Raw genomic sequence first — 15,078 nt, forward strand, 5'->3', positions numbered from 1 at the left:
TTTATTTAATTCAAATTCATAAATTATCTCATAACTGCTACATTCACACTCATTTTTTAAATAAAGAACCGGGAAATTTTCAAGCCAATAGGAAAGCTTGAATTTCGTAAGCCAATGAGTCGCAGCTATAGGTCGTCTCGATTCTCCCCTCAATTCTCTTTTACGTGCGAGAGCGAGAGAAACGGCTTCGCGCTTCGCAACCATTAGCAGTTTTCTCAGTTTACCAGTTTACCAGTGTCGTTTGTAGAGACTTTGTTATATTACACGTTACGTTTATAAATTCATAATCTAATCAACTCTATTTCCTGTTAATTTTTTAACTTATTTTTTTGTTTACATAACTCTATAAATATTTATTTATTTAATTTGTGCATAATCAACATACTCTAGTGTCATAATAATTCATTTATTTAAACTTAATTAGTTTCAAATAAATTTCTTCATGGAACATTTTTTTTTATCAGCTACAAACTTATTTGTGATTTAAATTAATTAATCATTGAAGTAAATAGTGACACAATTCATTTTATTTGTTGAGTTTGCTGCTGTAAATTCATCGTAATTAAATTTATTTTAATTAATTGGTAAGTTTACAATAAATTTAATGAATTTTTCTCTCACGTAAACGAAACATTTATTTTTCATTAATTATTTTATTTAATTATTTATCTATTTCAGTATTTTATTAAAATTTGTCTAGACTTTTACATCTGTCTTTAAACATCTCAAGATTAAAAGGTGAATTGTGTGCGATCGATTTTTTGCAGGAGCCTTAGAATATCTTGTCCGTTCTTATATACTTACCTATAACTATATAAAACTAGTTCTAGTTTAATAATCATTATAAACTGGTTTCGGATCATTAAAATTTATACATGTACAACTTAAATACATATTCATCAACATCCAATTACTTATAACGTAAGATTTAAAAATTTATCGTCATCATCATAATTATTTAAAAAAAAAAAACAACATCAATATCATCATCATCATCGTCATCATTTTTATACTACACCTATATTTTATTCTGTTCTATTTAGCGATGACAAAATAAGAGTCCAAATAGCAAAATAAAATAATAAATAATGTTGATAAATTATTTATATAGATATAATTTAACTGTAGAAACCGATAGAACATCGAAACTATTTGCGAGATACCAACAAGAAAAGAGAGATAATAAAATTGGCAAGATTCCAATGTAATCTAATGGGTTCTCTCGTCGTTTGACGGAAAAGCTCGGCAAGCTCCGTTTCACTCGTCGTTTATATACTGTAATTTTTTAGCAACAAGAATATGTATGTACACATATAAATACCCATACAGTATTAGTATATATTAATACAATAAAAATAAAATAACGCACACACATAAAGTAACTTGTCGAGAAAATAAGCTCTCACTTTCTCGTTTATATGGCAAATGACATCCTTTTATACCTTTTTATAATTCTTCAATGAAAACGTGAGGCTGAGGCTGTCGAGTCTCATTTATTGTGATGTTTATTATAAGTACACATACAAGAGCAGTCTTTAACAAAATTAAATGCCTTAAAATCTCAGTAGGTTTAGCAATAATTAAAATAAGAAACAAGACATACATAATATTAAGTAAGAAAAGAAAAGGTAAAAAGGTAGAGGTAGAGGTAAAAAGCCTTGAAGGAGATTGTTATGAATAAACAAGAAGCTTCTGGTTGCCTTGGCCTTAGCATCTCATCAGCAATGCATCTAGGAGTATTGATCCAACAGTATGTGGTCTCTCCGCCCATTCATTTTATTTTTTACGATATATTTTAAATCTATCATTATTGTATTAAGGACAGATAAATTTATATTTTTTTTTAGATAAATAAAAGTTGAGTAAGGAGAAACTAAAACGTTAAATGGCATTAAATGACAGTCGATCGATGCCCGAGTAGAGCCACTCCCTCAACACGTAGATCAATGCTGCTACATGTCTGATGGTGTTACTCTTGTAATCTATACCATGCTATCCCATACCAGTCTTACTATATTATTCTATCGCATATTATATTCTTTGTTGTGTGTATCAACCCACGCTAGATATGTCAATTGTCAGTCGGCCGAGCTACGGTCACTTAACAATAATATATTATTAGTATAGATCTTATAGAGACATAGACCTAAACATATAGAGGTATAGAAGACATAAGAAATATAGATATAGACATAACATAGACATAGAGAAGAGTGAATGACTACTGTATGATGATGACGACTATGAAGACGACGACGTGACTCTTGGTTTACTCCGTGGCACTCTGTGTCGTATCGTGGATTGCCAAATACGGCGGCACGTAGTTTTATTCTTAGACAGGAGGCTCGAAAACGAGCGGTGATACACGGAGTTTGCCGAGTTGTTTTCTTGATTATACGTGATCATAACGGTGGAAGTATATATATGAAGAAAGGGAATTCACTCTCGAGGTTTTTTACCATCTAAGCATAATAAATATCCCTTTCACAACAAATAAAAAACTACGTTAATATAAATAGTAACAATATTTATGCAGTAATGAGAAGAAAAGAAAAGGAAAATGAAGAAAAGTTTTTAAATTTAAATGTTAAAAAGAAAACAAAGAGTACGTAACGAACATGGTAATCAATTTGACTTTCTACCTTTTTCTTTTTCCCACGTAACTGTATTGCAAATAGCGTTGACCCACGGTAAATATTATTAATATTAATTAAGTATTTCGTAATATATAATATATATGAAAAGACATATAAATGTATATATTTTACATTTATCCAGTATAAAACGTTCTTTTATATATCAACCCACGTTAGTTAGCTTGCGAAAATCCATCTTGCCACTGAGAATATCAATGAGTTTTGTTACTTACTTACTCTATGACATATAAATTATTTTTAATAGATATATGTCTGCCTACTGAATGTCTGACTATCGTTAGTTTGTTGACGTACACGTGGTACATAAAATAAAATTAAAAAGTAAAAAAAAAGTTTGGAATAAAAATAAAAAGAGCAATACGGAAAGAAAGAAGAAACTAAAGAAAGCAAGAAAGAAAGAAGGAACGAAAGACGAGTGTCGTCCAGAAATAAATTTGGCCCGGACACGAGTTTCCTCTTGGATTTAACCAAATAGTTGTCTATACTTCTTTAACAACGCGGAAAGAGAAGAAAAGAGTCAGATATCACGTGAACATGAATGATAATTTAGCCAGCGATCAATTTTATGTCTACACAAATGTATGATAGATATAGATATAAATATAATAAATAACCAAGAGGGAAAATTTTATTGACGAAAACAAGTTGTACCACTAGGTACTGAGTTGATATACGTAAATCCATATTATATTTATATATATATCTATATCTATATAATGTTAATAATAACAACAACAATAAAAACTGAGTGACTTGCAACTGCAGTATTTTATCTGCTGGTTCACACGGTGCTTAAACGAATAATCGAGAGAACTATTTTTAACTAGTATATAGGCTCTCTTACTACGTATATTTAGTATTAGTGTATATATATGTAGTTAAAGTTGAGGCGAGGCCATAGATATGAGGTGCGGCAAAGAGGGATTGCGTTGATGTAAGGTAATGGAGTATACATTAGTTAAAATATGGTATTATTGTATGTTTCAGATAATATGATGTATGTGGAAAGAGCTTAGAGGTCCAGAAACGATGGTACTTAGATAGACTGGGGCAGAGAGCGGGACAGCTGCGCGCTGTTTAAGCAGAGCAAAAAATAAGAAAAAAATAATAACAACAATAAATGAAACAGACAATGAACGCGTCATTGTTGTTGCTTACGCTGTCGTCGTCCTCGTCGTGGAGTGACTGGCGAGTATGCCAGTTACTCGCTACTGCAACTCCGTATCGGCTTAGAGAGCGTACTGCTGCTCAAAATCGAGACTAATTGATAAAGTAAATTAAAGAATGGCTGCAACAGCCAAGCATGAATTGAGACAAAAGTTTCCGGGCGAGTCCTCGGGTGAAGAAGACATTGCAGCAATCGCTAAACAGATAAGTGATCACGCAGAGGCGATTTATCAGTCGTGGAAGAGTCGTGGACTAGCGCCCGCAGAAATATTTAATTGTCATAATAACGCAACTGCCGCAGACGAGTTTGATAGTGCGTTGACACCTACATTGTCACCAAATTCACGAGGAATTCAACTGGAGAATATTCTTAAAGTAGGTAGTGCCGGACAATCATACAGTCCGCCACCACCTAGATTGGATAATAATAACACTCTGGAGAAACTGGTTAATAATTTTGTCGTCGAGGACAAGGCACGGCAACAACGTACATCATCCTATATAACTAAAAATCTACCGTCTTCCATACAATCTGCTCTGGAAAGATTTGAACGTAGTTCTGCTGCTAACGTAACAAATATTCGGCATCAACAGCAACAGCAACAGACAAGACCAAAAATAGCTACCAAGTCGTCTTTGTCGTCGCCGTTGGCATCACCATCGTCGCTTGGCGAGACTATCGAAACTATACTGCCGGCAGACTTGCCTGGAAATGGTACAACAAGCCAGCCAAAACGTCCGCTAAGTGTTTTACTAAATACAACAACGCCCACTAATACAACCGCCGGAGAATTGTCTAGGCCGAATCAAAGTTCAGGTTTGACGACCTGGCCTCTTAAAAATAAATTGTTTACCGACTCTTCCGTAGTGGCTCGGGTCAATGCCTCCAAAGCTAACGTAGCTTCCTCGTATCTTGATGAAGTTGCGCGTGAAGAAGAGAGACTTATTAATGCTCTCAAGACAGGCGTTGTTATTGATGAGGATGGAAGTTCGCCAGTTCCTGTCCGACAAAAACCCGCTATTAAAAAAGAAAAACCTAAGCTCGTGACAAATGGCGTTGTACTTGAGCGTACGTCGCAATTTATCCAGCAAATTCAACAGGCGAAAAAAATTGAAGAACGTAAAAGCACGAGTACGGTAGTAGAAAAACTTGAGAAACATCAATTGCAGCAGCATCAGCAACGACAACAACAGCAGCAACCACAACAAAAACACCACCAGCAGCAGGAGGTAAAAGAAGAACGTCAAGTTCAAATAGTGGCATCTAAATGGGGTCCTCGGATCACGTCACCGAGACCTAGGATTGATCAAGTACCACATCCTGAACTCACGAACCAACAAAAGCAACATATACGTGCTGCTGCAGCTGCCGCTGCTGCTACGGACTCTTCAAGCTCAGCGGGAAACAATGCTAATCCAGTGAGACCTTTTCTTACCCGAGGATCCGTCGCAGAGAGAGTATTGATCTTTGAAAAATGCCCGAGTGAACTTTTACTCGACAAACGTGGCCCACGACAACCTGGAGGACCATCATCGAGATTTAATTCCAATAATGACGGCAAGCCACAGTCTTCTTACGTACGTGAGAGAATACAGCAACAGCAATCAAGGGCCTTGCCGCCTCATACAACTTTACAACGGCATGTCAAAGCCAATAAAAACGTCCGTATACCCAGGTAATTTTTTATTTATTTATTTATCTTTTGTATTTCTCGTGATATGAGATATGCAATAAATGTAATCCAATATTTACTTCCATGCAGATTTTATTTCCCCGGTGGTAAGCCTACTCCGCCTACACAACTGGAGGCAACGATTGCAAAAATAAATAAAGCCTTCGAGAGTCTCCCGGGACATCGTGCTTCACGCTCACAATTTCACATTATTACAAAAGCTTGTGAGCTGCCACTTTACTGGAAGGTTCCGCTTTTCTTAGCTGCAGGTGGTGATGCAACGACTTGCATTGAAATGAATGGTTTTATTGAATTTTGGGAAGAGTAAGAAATTTTTTTTATTACTTATACTATTTTTAAATGCTACTTACATTAATTGGATACTTAATAAATTTATAGAATTAATAAATCGTACCACGATCCAGCCAGTAAATTTATAAGAATAACTACACGTGGTCTGAGAAATTATATACTACCAGAAGATCTTGTTGCTATGATACAAGATGTTGTTGATACTCATCCAGGATTAACTTTCCTTAAAGAAGCTACGGAATTTCATTCTCGTTATGTCCACACTGTAATTGCTAGAATATTTTACTGTGTAAATCGTAGCTGGAGCGGTAAAATATCCGTTACGGAATTACGACGTAGCAACTTGTTGGCTGTTATTGGTATTCTAGAACACGAAGAAGATATAAACCAGGTGACGTCCTACTTCAGCTACGAACACTTTTACGTTATATATTGCAAATTCTGGGAACTTGATCGTGACCATGATTTATTTATCAACAAAATGGACTTAACTCGGCACAATGATCATGGTAAGATTATATCATGGTTTATTATTGTAATTGTAGTAGATATTATCTGAATATCCTATTGCTGTTTATGTTTATTTATTTTTTATTCAGCATTATCGACGAGACTGATAGAAAGAATATTCAGCGGTGCTGTAACAAGAGGTAGGGGTAAAAGTGGTGAAGTACGTTTGCAAGAAGAAAAAATGAGTTATACTGAGTTTGTATGGTTTCTACTTAGTGAAGAGGATAAAAATTATCCCACTGCTATTGAATATTGGTTTAGGTATTTATTTATATTTTTTTGGTTTACTTTAATTCAATTAATAGATTTACATAAAAATAAATAGAGCGAATAAGACTGATATGGAAAATATTTTATTATTATTTTTTTTTTTTTACTAATTGATAGATGTATGGATCTGGATGGCGATGGTTACCTTTCTATGTATGAACTTGAGTATTTCTACGAAGAACAATTACATCGGATGGAGGCCATTGGATTGGAAACTCTACCATTTGAAGACTGTCTTTGCCAGGTAATTTCTTAAATAATTATTTGCCTGTTTATTGGTGATGTAATACTTAAAATATTTTAAATATTTCAGATGCTAGATATGATTAAACCGAAAATTCCAGGAAAAATTTCGTTGAGTGATTTGAAGAAATGTAAAATGACTTCGATATTTTTTGATACATTCTTTAATCTTGAAAAATATCTTGATCATGAACAACGAGATCCTTTTGCTTCAACTAGAGATCATGACGCCGAAGGCCATGAAGTAAGAATATTAAATATGATGACGAAACAAAAATAAAAATCAGTATCTTTTTAGTTACTCCTTATCTAAATCATTTATCATTTTTGTTGCCTTTAGCTCTCAGATTGGGATCGATTTGCGGCTGACGAGTATGAGTTATTGGTTGCTGAAGAAAGCGGAAATGAACAAAATGATCAAATGTAAATAATGTTATTATTAAAACTGTGCGAATCGAGTTCGAATCATTCATCAGTTTTTAAATTATTCAAAAATTATTGAATTATTTGTAATTTTTAAAATTACTCGCTTTAAATCTAGAAAATTCTGAAGAACTTTCAAATATAAAATTTTTATTTAATGGAGACTTTAGTTTTTAAAGTAACTAAAAATAATTTATTCGTAGATTCGTGTCTGAGCTCTATTTACCTCGGACAAAAATTTGAATTAATAAAAAAAACTATTGCAATTTTAAGTCATTGAAAAAAAATTTGAAATTATTTGTAAATTTTCGAATAGTTATAAAATTTCAAATTATTCGAAAGTTCAAATCGAATAGTTTGTTTCGACTCAATACGAATAATTTGCAAGTTCGAACGATTCTCACTCTCCTAATTATTTAATAATTTTTCGTAAAAATATTTTAATATGGTTAAATATAATAAATTGCAGGATGTATGATAACGGAATGGATGAAGATGGTTTTACAACTATAAATACATTGCCAGACGAGTCAAATGACCGAAATAAAAAACGTGATTGTAATACAAAGAGTTATCAAGATACCGGTGAAACTCGTCGTGATTCGAAAAATCAAAATTACGACAGCGGAGATAGCGATGATTATGCTGAGAGTGACAACTGATATACGGTATAATGATAACAGTAAAAAAAAAAAAAAAAAAAAAAAAAAGAAAAAAATGGTATCATAAAAATTGTGCCATTATTTCAGGCCGATTTAATGATATAATTATTCAAAAATTATTATAATCATTTATATCTAAGTGCCATGAACTATTTTATTTTTATTTATAAACCCATACGGTTTATTAAGTTTGTTTTGTAAATAGTAAATCGAGTTGTTTCAAATTTTGTCATTAGTTATTAATTATATTACGTTTTTAATATATATTTAAGAATTAACGAGTACGTTTAATTAATTTTATAGAAGATCGATAATTAGTAATCATCTACGTGCCTCGAGTGGTGCAAAAAATTTTCAGTTTATATTAATTAAATAATCGACGCGAATAATATGAACATCATCTTATAATATATATATAAATATATATACATCATCATACATTAGTACATACTGTCATTTGTACTTGTTAAATACTATAGGATCCATGTAAACAAACTACAGATAATTATTTATCTGTTCTATTAATCAATACATTACTACTATTATTCATATATTTGTTTAATTGATAGTTTTGTAATCGTACTGTTGTTTTTGGTGAGAAAAAAAATTTAACACTTGTTTTTATTTGTTTTTTTACGAATTAGTCATCGCCGATAAATATTTTATCGACATAATTATTATCAGTAAAAAACACTATTCTAGTCTAATACGTGCTAGTACACGTACATTATGGAATCAATATATACATATATATATTCTTTTTTTGTTTATTATTCGTTAAAACTGCAATGGCAGCTCAAAAAAGTAAATCTGTGGTTCCAATTTGTCGTTGATATTTTTAATCAACAGCCAGTTATATTCTATAGTATAATCGCGTTTTATTATCTTTCCAAAGATGTAATTATAGAGCTAATATGTAAACACGAGGCTTGTTATCACTTTTTTTTTAATTAATTAATTAATTAATCTTATTATTGATTAATATTATATCAATAAATATATGTAAGTCATTGGACTCGTATAATTGCGATCGCGCGCCTAATCGCGGATGTTTAATTGTTGCATTTTATTGTATTTCAATATTGTTATTGATATGTACTCATTATTAGTTATCATTATTATTAATATTATTATTATTAAGTATCCATAGATTTATTATTGTTCAGACATTTTTAGGTGCGATATCGGCAGGTTTTTTTTTTCATCTTTATTTTATATATCAATTATTAATTTTATATATATAATTATTATTAAAAAATTAACTTGCCGGTAACTTTATATCCCGTTGAATATATATTTAATATTAGATTAATTAAATATTTGTACTCTGTTTATTTATTTATATATATTTTCTTGGTGTATAAAAAAAAAGATTGAAGATAAAAACAATAATAAATTCAGTCCATGATTTATTGCAATAAATTATAGTCGCTATTGATTAAAATAATTCTCTACTAAAATAATAAATCGATAACTACTTTTGATGTTGATAAAAATTTTAGGTGAATATATCAAATTATATTTATATCAATAATATCATAACTACATTTTTGTACGAAATAGTATTTTATTAATGATCCCTGAACGTTTAAATAACAAAATGTCGCTTATTAATTATATTAATTGAAAAAAGAAAATAAAAAAAAAAAAACAAAAACATTAGAAAAAAAAACAAATCCGATAAATAAATTGTATGAGGTCTTGATAAAGTACTCATGTAATGTATTTAAAATTATAATTTAAGCTATTAATTATCAATTATTAATTAATAATAATTATTATTATCATCATTATATTTAATGTGCAAAATTATAAATGATTGCGATTTAAAATTTAACACGCCAGCACAATTTGTTTAGTTATAAATAAATCGCAAAAAGATAAAAATTAATGTTTTTGCAACAATACAATAAATATACTTACAAAAAAAAAATTAATACATCTATTAATTAATATTAATATACAATAATATCTTTTGAGTTTAATTAGATAATTATTTAATTAATACAACAATTTATTTTATATTCATGATACTGAAGTTAGCCGACGTTTAATAATTTTTGGATTTTATTAAATTATAAAAAAAAAAAATTCGAAAAAATTGCACCTATGATTTTTAAAATTTTCTACATGTACATATTTTGATTTTTTTTGTCATTAATTTGTTGAAAAAAAAATCCGAAAATTTTTAATTGTCTATTAATTTCAGGATCATTTATATGATGAATTATATTTATAGATCTAGTGTGAGTGTGTTGTGTGTGTACTACATATATATTAATGAGCTTTAAATTATTAATATTAATAATTGTTTCAATGTCACGTTCTCCAGATGATTCACAGAATCGCATTGATGCGTAAGTCAAGGTGAACGATCCCGTAGCAAAGTAACGGTTGATTACATTCATTGGAATTCATAGTACGATGTATTAAGTCGAGGCTTATAGAAGAAATCTATGCAGAGACACATGTCCAGTCATATATTACCTAGTCAGGATTATGTGCAAGTAGTTTAAGTAAGGGATCATTCGTTTAAGTTCGTTTTTTTTTCCCTCTTGCCCTTACTTTTTAAATCTCCTTAAGCCTCAAGCGTTATCGGTATGGTTGCAGGCGCGGCATCGTCATAAAATCAGAGGAACAATCCCTCCACATTCTCATCAGCTATCCGGTTTTGAAATAAGCGGGCCAGTAGCGTACATGCGACCTGACTTCGTGATTCTCAGTCCATACTATTGACACAATTCAATTCTTACACATCGCAGTCTTGTTATTTATTTTTATTATACATTTAGCATTTTCATATTCAATGAATTCGAATTGTATTCATTATACATTCCTTTTCTTTTCGTTTTATTTTTATTTTTATCCTCTGCTAATTTTTTTCACGTACAAAAATTCATGTGATCTCATTTCAGAATTTACTAGAATACATCTAGTCAAAATAAAAATAAATTGTTGATAGTTCTCTTGTTCTGCCCTTCCCATGGTCTTATGCTATTATTTTTCTATATTGTTGAAAATTAACGCTGCAATTTCCACGGTTGGACCGTTACAAGTAATAATACAATGTAATTCATAAAGCAGTGAATTGAGCGTGGGAAATGCGCGTCGGTGATCCTCCTCGTGAAGATTGTTTGGGTCAAGAACCGCGCTTGGCTATCGTCACCATAATCAACAACATCATCGTGAGAGAGTAACAGAGACATTTAGATCAGACCATAAACAAGTATCTCAATGTATAGTAATATAAGGGAAGAAGAGAAAAAGAGAGTCAAACAGCCTTAGTCCGAAACGAAAGTGCCCCTTTCACAGAAAGGCGACGATATCGTCAATATGCTTTGCCACATTTATCATTTTTTCTTTAAATAATTTATAATTATAAATAAATATATTTATAATAATTATTATTATTATTTATTAATAATAACAATAATAATAGTAATTAATAAATATATTACAAGTTAGGTACTAAGGGTGCTTCAGAATTTCCAGTCAATGAACTTCTGGGCTTACACACGCAACCACTTTCGACAAGAACGTAATCCTGACCCGTGAGTGTCACCGGGCCAAGCGGTATCACCAAGAATAAATATGGGACATAAGTTTGAGTACACTCACCGTGTACTACGTCGCATTCCTTGGATCTATAAGCAAATTTAAATTAATGATAAGAGTTTCTATCCTCCTTTTTTGAATTATAATAAAGTGGAACGTGAGCAATAAGCGAACACTCACTCGCAAACCTCGAAGACAACTTGCTGCAGTAGGTCGGGAAATTTTTGTACAATGGTAACTGGTTGTCCGCTGGTGAGACTGACCCCGTACATAGGTGCTGTCGTGTTGTAGCGGGTTTTACAAAGCCGACCTGGTGATCCGCATGTTTCTTTTGAACTAAAACTCCGACCTGTAAAAATAATTCCCATTGTTCCTCATGTTTACAACTACTTAACTACTAAAATCACGATGTCTGCTAGTAAATATGATGTATTTAACAAAGTCTATTGCGTAATTTAGTGTCATATTTCATATGGCTGTCAGGTTTGCAAACTCATGGGTAATACAGAAGCCAGCATCAAGTTATACATCCCGTTATGCTGCTGAACGACTGCAGGATTCGAGTTAATAACTGTATTGCTGGTATATAATACTTATGTTTTGTATTGAATGTAGTGAGCTGATACATACGATCTTTGCAAACATCACTTGGTTATTTGGCAATACCGTTATATACAAGCAGAAGCAGAGTCATCTTAGCTCATCGACTTTACATTACTTTACTTACCGTTCCGCACACTGGACACGGTGTAATCACCGTGAGATAGTTTGTAATTGTGTAAGAGCTTTTGTCTAGTCAGCTCAGGATCTACAACTCGGTTTTGATGATATGCCCTTCCGGTTCGGCTGTTTCCTCCCCACAAAGTCTTCAAACTTTTTTCTATTGCCGCTCTGTAATTTTATTTACTTTTTATTGTCGTATAAAAACTCTGTGTACTAAATAAACACTCAAGTTTTACTATTGACAACCACAATTTTTTTAATGGAATTTTTTTTATTCAACACCGCACACAATAGAGGAAGAATGGAAGCAAGTTTTTTTTAAATAAAATATACTTACAACTATGAGATAAAATAAATGCGGGTACTACTACTACTGTTATTATTATTATCGTTATCGTTATTATTATAAATTTAAAAACTCTAGTAATCTATAATTGTATATCTTGTGTACTTACGATGGATACGGTACATCATTAGGTCCAACACAATCAGTAGAATCGACCAATGCATCTCCCCTTACGTATTTCAGATCTAATCCTCCCGCAGTGCATTTTTTAGTTGCTTGGGTGTAAGATCCACATACTAGAGCAAATAGGAAAAACCTGAGTACACTCCGCACCTGTAAAATAAATATAAACTCGAGTATTTAAAACTATATATATATATTTTCATCCTTCACAAGCTATTATCCGCCCCTTTAACTATTCATGTTTATTTTATTTTTTTTACATCACATGGCCGTAAGTAAAACGACTAACGGTACGACTAGGCGATTCTCGACTCGAATCAACGGGTCACCTTTCTAACGGGATACTATCAAAAATATATTTTTTAAATAAATATACGTATTAATAAAGTTATAAATCAAATAAAATATACAATAATAAATCCATTAAATGTCTTGCTAAGATCTTTAAATCATCACGTTGGGTTTATATACATTAGAGAATAACAAAACCACCCACCCTCTTGAATTCCGCGCCGATTATTTTTCCCCCGCATTCTTTGAATTCCTACACTTGAGTTCCCAAATTTATTCTTTTAAATTCAATATTTTTTTTTTACATGCTTATATATTTATTTAATAACTAAGTCAATAAATTATTATATATTTTAATGAAGATATTTATTTTTTATTCAAATTTAAAAAAAAAAAAGTAAAAATAAACTCACCGTTAAAAATGCAAACATTGTAATAAATAATTTTTATTACCGGTCTGTTTAATTGTCAATAAAAATTGAATAAAATAATAATTTTAAAATAGTTTATTTGAAGTATAATTAAATTAAAATTGTGCCAAAAAAAATTAGAGGCGATAAAATAATTAAGAAGTCACGAAACGCCGTTCATGTCACTACACCGGATATCACCGTGAGGTCGAGTACCTCCGTCCGTGCAGGTGGATGCTCAGAGGTTGACTGTAGGATTGGCCGTGAGTAAAGGAACACCGTGGTTGCTATCTCTCGACGACTGTGCGAGTGAAAACCCCAACGAGAATCAAGGTGGAAAAGGATAGCCATAGTAGGGGAATCAACTCTCTTCAGTTTGGCAGGATATATCACTTCTTGTTTAGTTACATTACCTTTCTTTCTTTCTTCTCGAGCTATGCATCATCCCGAAGAATTCCTTACACTAAATCATACATTTTTTAAAAATGTTTTCTTCTATTCTTAGACTACCCAACCAGCAGTTGACTTTAAGACGTCATAAAGACGACTTTTAAAAGGACAAGATAAACTTTTTTTTGTCTCAAATTCAGGTTTTTTTTTTTTTTTATATGAATAAGACATACAGGTGCTGGTCCTAGGAGTCAGGAAATTTGTCTTCTTTTTTCCGTTCCAAGTCATTTTAATTGAAAAATCGTTTAAATGACTTATTTACTTTTTGTCATGATTTGTATCGTCTTTTAAGCAAATATTTTTTCAGTGACAAAAATTTTTGATGGTTTTGTGAAGATTTTGGTGCTTTATCAATAGGACAAAAAAAAAAGTCTCAAAACTGATATCTTATAGATATCCCAAAGCCAAGTGTGCTACTTGGAAAATGATAAAATTTGTCGCATGTGTTATTATTCCCATAATCAGAGACAAAAATTTAAACTTTCACGTGGAAATTTGGTGAAAAATTTTTTACACACCACGGAGGAAGGTAGGACGTCTCAATCCGCGTGTTCGTCTTTGGCTCGAGTACACGATTATGCACGTGGGTTGAAGTGTCCTACTGTCCTTCTTAGGTGTGTATTATACTATTTATTAAGTATTATTTATATATATCATATAATTAAAATTATAAGTATTTATTCGCAAATATTCATGAGAAAAATATTTATTTTAGTGATGAGAAGAAAACTGAAAAACGTACGATACTCAAAGGAGTGCGTTCTAATCGTAGATTTGAGATGTTGATGCAGCTGCGTAAAATGAATCAATAAAATCATTTCAGAAAAAAATTTATATTTTTACTATAGACTAATTAATTAATTAATTAATTGATCAGTTAATTAATTAATAATATCATTTCCATTGTACAGATAAATGGATGAATAATTTAATATCAACAGACACAGGTGAATTAAAAATTTATCTTTCCATCTCAGTGTCTCTTACTATTATTTGTTTCGTTACATTATAAGTTAAATCTTTTATTAGTAACTTTTGATTTAGTTCATTATTATTATCAAAGCTTAATTTTTATTGCGCGCATTATTCATCTTTTAACTAACAAAAATGGTTTAATCATTGAAATTATTTAGGAACTATAAATTTATACTTAGCTACTGCACAGTATAATATTATATATTTAGTAAGAATTGTATTTTTCCATTTGAGATGTTAATCCAATTGACTAATTAATTAATTAAATCATTTCCATTATACAGATAA

General features: G+C 31.2%; 2 protein-coding genes across 2 annotated transcripts; one reads left to right on the forward strand and one right to left on the reverse strand.

Annotated features, from left to right (window-relative positions):
* Nucleotides 1-219: 219 nt before the first annotated feature.
* On the forward strand, nucleotides 220-9,183 carry LOC103573275 (uncharacterized). The gene is made up of 9 exons (XM_008552295.3): nucleotides 220-584; nucleotides 3,645-5,500; nucleotides 5,588-5,821; nucleotides 5,897-6,318; nucleotides 6,409-6,580; nucleotides 6,707-6,833; nucleotides 6,903-7,076; nucleotides 7,173-7,255; nucleotides 7,725-9,183. Exons 2-9 carry the CDS (start codon nucleotides 3,942-3,944, stop codon nucleotides 7,915-7,917), a joined length of 2,964 nt encoding a protein of 987 aa, XP_008550517.1. The 5' UTR covers nucleotides 220-584; nucleotides 3,645-3,941; the 3' UTR covers nucleotides 7,918-9,183.
* An 80-nt stretch (nucleotides 9,184-9,263) lies between these two features.
* Nucleotides 9,264-13,643, reverse strand: LOC103573273 (uncharacterized). Its single transcript, XM_008552292.2, has 5 exons — nucleotides 13,369-13,643; nucleotides 12,651-12,814; nucleotides 12,200-12,363; nucleotides 11,653-11,821; nucleotides 9,264-11,561 (listed from the first exon to the last, which is right to left on the reverse strand). Exons 1-5 carry the CDS (start codon nucleotides 13,384-13,386, stop codon nucleotides 11,372-11,374), a joined length of 705 nt encoding a protein of 234 aa, XP_008550514.1. The 5' UTR covers nucleotides 13,387-13,643; the 3' UTR covers nucleotides 9,264-11,371.
* Between the last annotated feature and the right edge of the window lie 1,435 nt (nucleotides 13,644-15,078).

Source organism: Microplitis demolitor, chromosome 8 (assembly GCF_026212275.2).
Source record: "Microplitis demolitor isolate Queensland-Clemson2020A chromosome 8, iyMicDemo2.1a, whole genome shotgun sequence".
Classification (NCBI taxonomy): Eukaryota; Metazoa; Arthropoda; class Insecta; order Hymenoptera; family Braconidae; genus Microplitis; species Microplitis demolitor.

Coding starts and splice junctions, on each gene's coding strand:
- LOC103573275 (XM_008552295.3), top strand. CDS start 3,942: ATGGCTGCAACAGCCAAGCATGAATTGAGACAAAAGTTTCCGGGCGAG. Junction 6,834..6,902: donor TTGAAGACTGTCTTTGCCAG/GTAATTTCTTAA, acceptor TAAATATTTCAG/ATGCTAGATATGATTAAACC. Junction 7,077..7,172: donor ATGACGCCGAAGGCCATGAA/GTAAGAATATTA, acceptor TGTTGCCTTTAG/CTCTCAGATTGGGATCGATT.
- LOC103573273 (XM_008552292.2), bottom strand. Junction 12,364..12,650: donor AATGATGTACCGTATCCATC/GTAAGTACACAA, acceptor ATAAAATTACAG/AGCGGCAATAGAAAAAAGTT. Junction 11,562..11,652: donor GTTGTCTTCGAGGTTTGCGA/GTGAGTGTTCGC, acceptor ATTTGCTTATAG/ATCCAAGGAATGCGACGTAG.